At 37.9% G+C, this 12,682-nt stretch overlaps 1 protein-coding gene across 2 annotated transcripts in view; it reads right to left on the bottom strand.

Annotated features, from left to right (window-relative positions):
* rhbdl1 (rhomboid, veinlet-like 1 (Drosophila)) overlaps positions 1-12,682 on the bottom strand; it is a 36,920-nt gene that overhangs the window by 10,280 nt on the left and 13,958 nt on the right. For both annotated transcript variants that reach the window (XM_033984841.2, XM_033984842.2), the window contains exons 4-5: positions 12,129-12,277; positions 11,706-11,818 (exon numbers count right to left, since the gene is read on the bottom strand). In XM_033984841.2, the coding sequence (XP_033840732.1) occupies positions 11,706-11,818; positions 12,129-12,277 (262 nt within the window). The remainder of the gene's footprint in view (positions 1-11,705; positions 11,819-12,128; positions 12,278-12,682) is intronic.

Raw genomic sequence — 12,682 nt, forward strand, 5'->3', positions numbered from 1 at the left:
AAATAAAAATTTAAAAATAGCCTATGTCAAGACTGAACAATTGAGTTAAAGCATGTCATAATATACATTAAAAACACACAAAAGGTGTCAAGAAATGAACTGGGACTAATATGTTTAATAAACGTGGTGTCATCTCTACCAACACAGTCAATGACAAGGAATTAGAATTTGTTTTACAATCAATTGTCTGCTTTCAATGACTACAAAACACACTTTTACATATTATGTGGACTTGCTGTCAAGCATAATTCCTAACCAATATTCATGAAAAGATTCATTTTAGTTACACAGATATATGTATATTACAACACAATACTGGGCTGTAGGCCCAGTCTTGAGTATATTTACACTTCATTCAATAGTATTTTGTTACCATTTAAAGCACTCATCAGATGTACATTTGTATGTTCTGACGTTTAAAGTGACTTTATTTCAGTGATTCTATTTAAATCTCTTTCCGTCTAAAAGCCACTGGTTTGGGATGTGACACTGCCATCTGTGTGTGAGGAAGAGGAGAAAGCCTGGAGGAAGAGGTTTGCTCCGTAGGAGGGTCTGAGAGGCGGCTACAGTGCATATTAAACAGGCCTGTCGTGTCTTCTTCTGATTTGGGGGATTTAACATTTAGGATTTTCGCACTCAGCAGCAGCTCAAGATGAGACAAGTATTTGCAGTACCGCATTGACACTTTCAAACAGTACACTGTTTATTGTTGCCGTTCTGGAGTTGGGAAATCTTTTTGTGAGCTTGCAAAATTCCCAAATGCACAGCAAAAATGTTAGTAAATTATGGGTCAGGCCAGTAGGATCTAGCGCAGTATAATCTTGGGGCTCAAACTTTTTACACTAGAGCTTTCACTGCAGGCAGCCCTTAAGCTATGGGTCACTCTTTGTATTACATGTCTCTGTTGGGATAAGTTACAAAACAAGGAGAAGCTAATCTGATGTGAGACCAGCCGCTGACTGTGCCTGTGGCTCTATAGATAGAGTCAAAGCTGCAATAGGAAATGCTACAATGAAGCTCAATCAAATCGTGAAATATGGAGAATTGTGACACTGGCTGAACACAAATCTGGCATCAAATGACAACTTTTGGTACATTTTTTGTTATGAATAAAACAAAACAAAAAAACAAAACCCAACAAAACAGGATTACCAGAATGTGATCTATAACTGCGAATACATGTAGGATATACCCGTGCATCTCTTTGAGGGTCCCAGGTCACTAAGAATTTGTTATGCCTAATGAAATAAATACATATACACAATAAAAAATAAATGAGTTAGTATAAATGCGAGATGAGTTACACAGATGATGCTAACGAATTCCATCATCTGGTCACTTTCATCAGTCATCCACGCATTAAAGAAATGGTTATTTTGTCAACTGGCCAAAAGTTTTGAGGTGAAGATGTTTTGTCACAGATCCAAGTGGCTTCATCATTTTATTTGCTATGTTTTGTAGGAAAACATTTAATTAAAGCTTGAATTAAAAATCCTCGGTTATCATGCCCTGTACACTCCTGTGATTGCTGTTGTTTGATTTGTAAAGAGAATGAAAGAAGTACTTTCCTTACAGTGCAATAACATGATTAAAAGCCCCAGCAGACTCATTCTGAATGGATAAAGAGGGCCACAGCGGGGATATTAACATGCACTGAGCTGCGTTTGTTGCCTCTCCGGACAATAAATGAGTGAGGAGGGACAGTTAAAGGACAACAGTAGCTAATCATTCAGGTGGTTCAGTCAGAATTGTAGAGGAGTGTTTTTGGAAATGCACCAATGCATTTAAAAAAAAAATAAAAACAACAACAAAAAATAACAACTTATGATCCACAAATGTTCAATCTTCTTATTTGCTGGGGATTGACTCCACAAACTAGCTATATTTTGTCCTTTTAACTGACAATTATCACGTCTTTGGGTTTGAATAATGACATTTTATGAAGTTATATCCAAATAAAATTCCACTTCTGTTTATTTATAATGACAGTGAAGACACTGAACTTTGTTCCAGTTTTTGTTTCATGAGATTAGGCCGAGTAATTACAGAGAGATTGACCATAAACAAGGTCGACAAATCTGCAGTCTGACAGATAAACAGCAGCTTCTACTATAGAATTCTAACCTGAGCCTTCCAGCTCAATTTTAAACTATAGGCATGAACACAACCTCTCGATGTTCTGTTGTCTAAATGCAGGAACACAATGGGGCCATATTCTATCCACATGCTTCAGACTGTTCTTGTATGCACTCCATTATGTCCCTCCAGAGATGTGCTGCAGTCAGCAATCCCACGGCTAATAAACTGGGGAATGCCCGATCAGATTTATTTACCGAGCTCAGATGATAGGAGCTGCAGGCTAATTGAAGAAGTAAAGAAGATGGTATGAGTTGGCACAGTGATTCTGCAGTATGTGACTGACAGGGCAAGATGGGAAAATGTTTTTAAACTATACAAGTTAGGGCAGTGCAAGCAATCAACATTTTATTGGATCAATGTCCAATTGTTTAAACAATAATCAGCTTTGGTCAATTTAATCGAGAGCCACAGCCAACCCTCTATCAGTAAAAACATGTGGTTTGGATCAGACTTCAGACTTTATAAGAATAAACTGAGATTAAATTGCACAAATTAAATGTCCGTATTGTTTATAATCAAGATATACATTATATATATATATATATATATATATATATATATATATATATATATATATATATATATATATATAGAAAAACACTTTGGTGTTTATTTTTAATATAAAATAAAGTAGATTGAACACTGTAATTAATCACATGATTAACTAAAGTGATACATTGTCATATCCCCCAACAAGGTGGCAATTTCTTATTTTATTATGATCACTATTACAGTTCAAACATTGATAATAGTGTGCATATTATCTAACATTTAATTATGACACATTCAGCACATTTTATTCACATAGAAAAGCTTGTGTTTCGATGAATTAAATACAAAAGGATTTTTTTTTTTGGCCGAAAGGAGAATTGAACCATGTGTACTTCTAAGATTAAGCATACCCAATTTCTGATTGTGCCCCATAAATTACTGGTTTTAATATGAGCAGAAGCATTAATCTTATTAGGTATCCTGAGCCTGAGAAACTACATTAGTACATAATTTTTGCAATACCCGTCTGCTTAGATGGAAATATTTCACTCAACTTGGATGTGAACTCTATAACCGATGGGAATGGGATAACATTGCCCTATATTTCAATAAACCAGCATCTGGCAAGTGATTCAACGACTAAATTATATTTTAAGTTGAGTTGTGGAGCATATGCAGCAGAGAAAACTCATTTAGAGTTGGTGTATGAGTGGGCACTCTCTGCTAAAGTGAGAAAGTGTCAAGCTAACTTTACTGCAGTTACAACATCGATAAATTGCAAAACATGGACAAGCAAAAGGGATCAAAAAGGATCATGTAAAACTAAACCTGTTAGAGAACAGAATCGCGTGTTTGTTTCATCTTCAGTGTCACACAGAGCAAAGGAATTCTAACTGTCAGTACTGTCAGAACACCACACACCTCCACTGTCTCTGAGCTCATCATTAGACAAAGTACTTCAAGGAACCCCAGAGACGGCAGCAGTACACGCTTCTGTCGACAAATACCAAACAACATCACAGCGCGTTTACTACATGTAGGTCGAGACATTCAAATCAGTTCCTTTGTTCACTGAAAACTCTTCTTTTTACTGTACAAATTTAATCTACTCAGGTGTCAGTCACTCTTTTAAACTCAATTAAGGCAGTTTCAAAAAACATCCTCAATCAATCCCAAATGCCATTTTGTAAATATAATACAATTAGCCCGGTTTAAAGGTGCACTATGTAATGTTTCTTGTGGAGGGCCTGTCATCTGCTTGCCTCTATGAAGATGTTATTGCTTTGCCTGAAAAGTTCCAGAGTCTATTAAACATATTTATCTAGCAGGTATTCCATTACACGTGTTTTGTATTGCTCAAAATCCGTGAGTCACCTCTCCACAGATCTGACCTGCAACTTAGCCTGGTGACACTGCCTGTTTGTCTCCATAATTATAGACAAGTTTAAAGCTATTGGTGAACATACCAGGTAAAACAATAAAGCAATAGGGCTACTTTAATTCCACAGTGGAAAAAAAAAGTTATTATTGATGTATTTAATATTTAGTCAACATACTAGTTTTAGAATTGATTAGTATATCAATGCATTTGACCATCCAAAATAAAGTTTGTGTGCTTTGAAAGTGCTGTGAGTAAACACAGGAGATCCAAGTTCACACACCTTAACCTTGGGTCATGAAAGAGGCCCTGACTTTAAATGAAGTCCGCCCTGTCTGCACTTGGCACAAAGGGAAAAATATTGTGAAATTTATGTAGCTCAGGAGCACAAGGGGCATTGCAAAAATCAATAGTCTTCACTAGTCACATCCCAAGTGCAGCAGAGTGGAGCAGCCCACAGCACCAAGCTTCAGCAGTACTGTATAATCTTATCTGATCCAGCAAGTGCACGGGCAAAATGAGCCTAAAATGAGAAAGACAAAAGAGACAAAATGCTGAAATTACGAGTCTACGCAAGAGTTTGTCCTGAATGTTCTGGTTTGTGCCCTTAACAAAGCTGTAATTCAAAATAGTTCATTCTCATCACGACTCGGGAGCTTATCACTCACGACTGCTTTTCCAGCCACAGAAATAATGACTGACCTTGGGTTGAAATGACTCAAATTCTTCCAACATTCAGATGAAAAAGGCCATGAAATCATTTCCCCATTCTCAAGATTTGGTACAAGGTGTTCTTCTTCAATGAGGAAAAAAAAAACTTCAAACCACCCACCAAAGGAAATAAAATATACTGCTATCAAATTCCTACAAAAGTCTGGATTCCTACAGTACCTATAATGCACCGCAACTGCCTCCACAAAACCTCAGAACTTCTGAAAGGCTGTATTATAGAAAAATATCCTATTACAGTGGTTCCATAAATAACTGGATCATGTGTGATTAGAAAATTGCAAGTTTTCAACTTATAATTTTGACATGAATGTTACTAAAAGTCATTGCCATTTAAAATTATGCTGAAAAAATGCATTCTTGGTGAGTGGGGTCACCTTTCTACAGATTTGACCTGTAACTTGGCCTGGTGGTCCCACCTGCTTGTTTCCATGGAGACAGGGTTAATGTCATGCTGTGGAACATTCCAGCAATACCATCTCCATGGAGACAAGCAAGTAGTGGACTCCTCACCAGACAAATTAGATATTGCACCTTTAAGTATGCATAAATAATGTTTTGGATTCAAATTCAGATACAGTGAAATTGTGCATTATTCTTTTTATTATTCACCTCTGAAGTAAAAGACTCTTTTGAATGTATTTGTGTACACAGATGCACAGATAAACAAAATGAACTTTGAACACAGTGCTTAATGCTGTGTTCATCAGCCCTTTTGAGTATCTATACCCTTAATACATTGTTTCTCCCCTCACAGAGCTTCTATGAGGCCACATTGCAGACTGAATACTGATGATGTTTGTGAGTGAAGCTGCGGGAGGCTGCTGTAGAGGAAGTGGGCTCGGTGTCACCCAGCGAGAGTTCACATCGGGTGGGATGGGGGGCCGGGCTATTACCATAATCACAACGCTGCACCAAGGTCACCCTCACTCACTCAGAGCTCCAGTCTGCACCTAAGGGAGCACTTCACAGTCACATGACCAGGCCTCTTCAATGACTCCAAGGTCTTTACTAGTATGAGCTATGGAGCAGGATAAGCAAAGAGAAGAATAAAGAATTCCACTTCAATTAAAAAAATAATAATGATAATAAGAAATATAAAATAGTATACATTTCAGCACACTGGTAGGCGAACAATTAGATGTTTGGCCTTATCTTGCAATGGTATAAAATTGCTTTATTAACTGGCACTACTTCTACATATTTGCAACACATAGCTGCTGTGAATTAGAAACATAAAATGAATCTGTTAATCTATTGTGGTGTCTTTCCTACCAACATCTAAGGCACAGCACGTATGTTTATTTTTCTCTTTCATTTGCTGAGTAATAATGTTTGAAATTTTAAGACACATGCTCTGGAAACACACAGTGTAAAGGATAGGAGTTTGTCCCCTAATGTCCCATATCTACGTGATGACACTTGGCACGCGGCTGAGAGCCCTTCAAACAGACGTACAGTGGGAATGATAATACTGGAGCCAGTGGTGACGACATTAACACACAGACACAAGCCAGGCCACTCCCCCTCTCTTTACCTTCAGCCAATCAAAACACTGGAATCACTGAACAGGCCTTTAAATGGGGCTTTCACTTGTCTCTCATTTGGGTAGCCATTACAGTTGCCAAGTATGCTTCTTCATAGCAACTGTGTATTTTTTTTGGAGAGTCGCTTGCAAATCTTAAGATCATAAAGATACATTTTAGACTTTTTTCAGTTCTGTTGCATAGACCTAGTACTGACTGCAGTACAAGAGTCTAACATTTTACTAAATATGCTGTTAAAACACATGACGTTTAAGTAGTTGTCTCTTTTTTAGCCTATTTTTGTGGGGTTCTGGTCGTTTGTTATTTGGCTTTTTTCCCCCCAAAGGCTTGGTCGCTCATTGCTCTTTTAAAAACTGGCAAACCTTGTGTTGAATTGTTCCTTCCTGAGCGTATCTCTATATTAACACAAATGCAGTCCAAAGGCGTGGCAGTGTCAGTTTATCAGCCTCAACTTTTCTCCAGGAAAAAACGTGCTCATTTCCCTTTAAAATCTCATGGTTGTCAGCTCGCACTCATTTAGTTTATTGAACACCAACGAGCAGCGTTTATTAAAAACACATTTAGGCTGGGCTTCATCTGTGCCTTTGCTGTTCCTGAGCTCAATTACTGCCTAAAATGTCGACTAAAATGATTAAACGCTTTTACATAACATAAACATCCTACAGAAGAATATGAACTTGGTAAATATGCAAGAGTAAAGGGAAGAAGAAAAGGCTTAAAAAGATGATACAGTGATCAGTCAGATATATGGAAAAAATATATCTGAGACACCAGTACCAACATCTTTCTACAGTCAGACCAATTCTGTTATCAACTATCACTCATGCTTCAGTTTCTTAAAGATTGAGGTTAGGTCTGGCTGAAAAATATGTTGGTACCGGTGTCAAGTCTCAAACATGGATTTTTTTTTTTTTTAGATCGACCACTGTATCATCAAAAGCAAAAAAAAATTAATAAATAAAAAAAGAATGCCATCTTCTTAGAAATAGTGGGATAAAACCAGGCACTTACCCAAGCAACCTGTAAAGAAGCGTGTAATTCAATCAGGGGTTTCCAGTGGCTATTGTGATCCACTTAAATTCTTGGTAGGCTCATTTTTAGACCAGACACCACTCCTAATTCACAAGACACATTAGGAGACAATGTCCAAAGTGTTTTTTCAGGAACGCTCGAATCCTTGTTGCCTGTTATTGAGCTATATATGCTGTGAAATATAAAAATATAATGCAGCCGAATACCTTTATCCAATTGTGTGATTCAAGATTCAAGTTCACATAAATATTCACAAATGAATTATGCTGATAAGGACAGCACTAAAACAATCAGTGAAAACAGATTAATGCAAGAGTCAAGATTTTTACTTGAATATCTCCCATGCCTTTGTCTACTCAATGCCCATTATGTAACAGAGCACGGATGGTAATAGACCTGTAGTCATTTGGAAACCCAATAGGCTTTTATTAGCCCGAGTGCAGAAACAATCGTCAGGCTAAATTAGGACTGACAATCTTCCCTTCTATGGCCACAGCCCACAGCTGACACCAGGCTTCGCACCAGAACTAAATTCATCAGTCGGTCACAGATTAAACACTGCACGTGGGCTGGCACCGCTACATAATGACACCATCAACCAGTCTGCAGCAATGAGGTTATACAGACATGCTGCCATTTATCACATTTGCATTACAAATCCCCTTCAGGATGCTCGGAGACACCCCTCCTCCACCCCCACGCCACTCTCCTCCTGACTCAGGGCGCCAATAAATATGGAGCAGAGGCGCTCCGCTACTACTATTCACAGTTTAGTCACTAACAGCAGAGCGCACAGCTTAAATATCCTGATGCATAATTTACAGCAGAGCTCCATAGGCAGTGTGCACAGGAGGTGGTTCACATGAAGCTAAAGCACTCACAAGGGCCAGTACTCCCAGACTGAGGGATTCTTATTATTCTGATCGAAAGTCTGTTACTGTTAGAACAGGATTCCTCTCATCAATATCACACAATACTAATGGGGATTTATAGTCTCTGAGGCATTTTGATAGATGCCAAATGTCCTTTAGTAAAAGTAGATTTGTGGCTTTTTTGTGTCTTTATAGTAAAGGGGACATATCTAAAATGGCCTTTTATGAACTTTTAAACATGTTATAATGGTGTTCCTTGTGAGTGAGTGAGTGAGTGAGTAGTGAATAATTTATTATTTTGAGCATTTCTGTTTTTACCTACCCTCTATCTCAGCCCAAGTGTCTGTACATACTTGTTATTATGGAAAGAATTCAGACTCCAGGTCAAAAAATGTCACTCAGCAATACAATATATGTAAATGCTGCCTACTAGGCTGGACCTCTCAGTCCTGCAGTGGACCCGTTAAGATTACTAATCTGTTTTAGATCAATATTGAGGGGTTTACACTGAATAAAATGTAAAATATTTATCTATGTTGTTGTTGTTATAGATTATTACACAAATCCCCCCAAAAATAATACGTCTTCTTTAAGTTAAGTACATAATAATTCAGCTTAGTGTCTTTTAGGGTCCAGAACTATACAGGTCCGAATACTTTTTGATAAACATTATGTGTAGTCGTACAAATCAGCACTAATGTATAAAACAGATACAGCGTAATAAATATGTTTGGTTTAGAACAAATATATTTTACTTCTGATAAGCCAACATCAGGAGATCTACAAAATAAAATAAACAAATTAAATATATATGAACATGTTATCCAAACTATCCCATTGTGTTTTGAGAACTGAAGCATAATTATTCAAAGTTGAGATTTCCCAGAATCCCTTTCTTTCAGTCCTTGATGAATCTTACATTTCGGACAGACAATGACAGTCGTTGTGAAGCAAAGATACAATATTGACACAGTAACGTCTGAGCTGATTTGAACATAAAGAGAATATGACAGACTGATGCCTGCTTTTATGAAAGGCTGTCTGGATGAGGGATGTGTCGGACTGTTCCAGGAGTGTGTGTGAAGAGCACAGATGTCCCAGGGCTCCTACATCTACAAGAGAACCTGGTTTTGGCTATGTGTGATATGTTCAAACAGACTGCTGCAACTGGGGGATGGAGAACTTGAAAAAACACAAATAGGTGCAACAAAGCAGGTGTGGTTTGGGTGAAACATTGATGCATATTTCCCATCATCCTTTGCAAAACAAGGTGACAGGATTACTTGATTGTATTACCGCATAGGGATGTATATCTCCCAGCCTGGCGGTATACAATCAGTCCTTAAAAGCACCCACTGAGCAGCAGTGCAAATGTAACTCCCAAGCTACACGTGTGCACAAACTGATCGCACCATCCAACACGACTGTGGTTATGAGCAAAGTCAGACACGGCATGAATATAAACATGAGCCGAAGCAGCGGAGGAAAGGAAAGACAGATAGAAAAAACCCTCAGACTTTTTCCGAGCTGAAAATCTAAAATACAGGACAATTTTCCAGCAACCACAAGTGATCACACATTTATCAAGACTGAAGGGACATGGCGGAGAAATATAAAACAGGCAGCTTTCCTCAAAAATCACAGCAATGAATGGAGGGCTAGGAAAGAAGAATGTCATGTATGTGCGGGATATGTGACAGGCATATTACCTACATGGTTTACTTATGTAACATGAATAATGATGATGGATATGACAGTAAAATAGTGAACTGGGCCATTTATGAGGAGTTAGAGTAATAATTGAGAGAGATGAGGAGGAAAAATTGAACTGAATTAAATGTTTTAAAGGCATGATTTTTAAGTGTTGCAGGTTTTAAGTGTAAATATATACACTTAACCCTTTTTCAAGACATGTAAATAAACTCGGGAATTTGGTTACTTCTAAAGCACTGAGTAAATACAAAGTACATTCACCCATACCGAAATCCCCCCAGCTGTGTTCAAAGCTTCTGATGTTTCACCTTTCCCTGCATGCTCCTGCTCCCTTCACAGAGCGACCATAAGCCCTGACCCCCCTCTGCTCCTCTGAGGCAAGTTCAACATAAAGCGTTAACATCTTCTCCGCATTTCCTCTCCAGCGCTTGTGACTAAGGCTGCAGCTTAAATTTGCAAACAGCTTCTCAAACAGCACTTAGGCTAATTCCCCAAAGACGGGCTCCGCATTACTCTCCCACTTTCTTCTGCTAAGTCTTGCGCTCGTTCCCCTGTTTGCTCTGTCACGGCCACTAAAATAAATCAAAGCTATAATAATTCATGAGCAGTAACCATGTGTGCGACAGGAAAGAGGTTTACGACTTTAAAGGTCTCCAAAGGATGTACAAATCTAGATAGGACATTGACATAGGTTATCAGTGCTGCTTGTAACACAATGCTAGAGTTGGTACTGTATTTTTAACACTATTTTTGTTTCACAATAGGACAGATCTTTGAGGATCCAGAGAGTGACCCAACTGCATACTCAGTGCATCAGAGGATTTGATGTGGACTGTCAACTATTGAATTTAATCATAATGTTTTTGCAATCAAGATGTTTCAATTCCCATCCAGAAGCCATTTTCAGTTTGATAGAACTAGGTTGAAGCACTGGGCTTTATCCTAACCTGAGTTTACTAAGTCTAGCTCCAATGATCAGAAGTAACAAGTACGTACAGAATGGCTTATTTGAAACATTTATTGATTTACCTGATAACAATTATGTAATATATATTTTCTATAATATATTTTTTGGAAGCTTGGTTAATCATCACAAATAAAATCCTTCAAACTCAAATCTTTTTCTGGTCAATAATTACTTTCTCTTTAACAAAACTCTAATCAAATATACTTAACGGGCTAACAAATTAAACAAAAACTTCCCATTAACAGCTCAACAGCTTTTAGATCCAGCCTCTTACTACAGGCCTGGATTTTAAATTCCCACCTCCTCTGTGGCTCGGAGGAGAATGAGAGTTAATGAGGTTTCTTGTCAACAAAGACTTGTGCAGAGCTGTGGCTTGACCTCTGGGCACAGCAAGTCAGTCCACTTTGCTCACATCAGCGACACTGCATTTATCAAAGCACTGGGGACAAGAGCCGGATCAAGTTTATCAAAAACATCAAATAGGTCACTCACAATATCAGATAGTGAACAAGTCTGCACCAAATCTGTCCTCTAGGGAGTGTGCTTTATGCAGGTCTAAAGGCCAGATGTGATATATGATTGTAGTGGTAAAAGTGAAAAGAAAAACACTGCGTATTCCACAATAATACATGTTCAATCAGCAATAGAACCCAACTAGGTCACTTTACTGTTGACAGTGCAAAAAACTACAACTATCAAAGCGGCTTTCTCTGCGTGATGGTCTTTAAAAGGGGAAACAGGGCTTTTGGGATGGGCTTTCAACTTTCCCATCACGAAACGTTTACTCTACATATGAATAAATAATAAATGTATTTATTTTTAAACAGAAAACCTACCAGCCAGTACTCCAGCCATGTAGAGCAGGCTTATCCGTAAAATTCCATGGACCATCTCCAACGGAACGCCGATCATCAGCTGCAGTAAAGCATTGAAGCCCAGCTGCTCCAAGCTAAAAATAAATAAATAAATGCAGTGGACAAATGAAATGAACCAGTTTCTGTCTTAAGGATCAGATTAAAACTTAAGACATTTATAGATAAAATGTTTCTTCACTTCACTTAATCAAAAGTTAAAAATGACTAATAAAAGCAACATTACAATAGGACACAGACCATAATCTGTAAACTGACCTCGTAAAGGTTAGAGGTAGGGTAAATGGTAAAACTTATACATTAACAATAGTGACTTTTATAAATCTCTATATCATTGTAATAATGTTGGATTGTTAATAAGGATAGGAGGTAACTGACAAACCATACCCAACGTGCATGAACATATAGCTGAAGAATCGCCACACTTGAGCGCGGTGGCCAGGATGGTACACCAGGGGGCTCTTCATGAAGTCCGGCTGGTAGGTCTGCAGCACCCATTTGTTTAACATGATGCCGTAGCACATGAACACAATAATCTGAAACACAATAGAAATCATTATAGTCCTTCTGCTGAAATCAAAAAATATGTTTTAAATAAAATGACTTCTCCCTTTTCTGTATTCAGCTGATTATGAAGTCATAAAACCCCGTCACATCTGGTTCTACTCCATTAACTTCCCTTCATACAATAATGAATCATTCTGGTCTTGAATTAAAATGAATGCGAATCATTATTACAATTATCATAACCTTATTGTTACTGCAGACTGCAGCACCATTTGGGCACATTATGAGAGCACTAGGCTGTTTTGTTTCCCTTTTCAACTGTGATGATTTTAGGACCAATCAAGTTTTACTTAAAAGTGGATTGCGGTTTAATTTAAAGTTATCCACATGGGCATGTATCTCAGAGCTATTTGACCTTCTTTCTTGTACAAACC

Source organism: Periophthalmus magnuspinnatus, chromosome 19 (assembly GCF_009829125.3).
Source record: "Periophthalmus magnuspinnatus isolate fPerMag1 chromosome 19, fPerMag1.2.pri, whole genome shotgun sequence".
Classification (NCBI taxonomy): domain Eukaryota; kingdom Metazoa; phylum Chordata; class Actinopteri; order Gobiiformes; family Gobiidae; genus Periophthalmus; species Periophthalmus magnuspinnatus.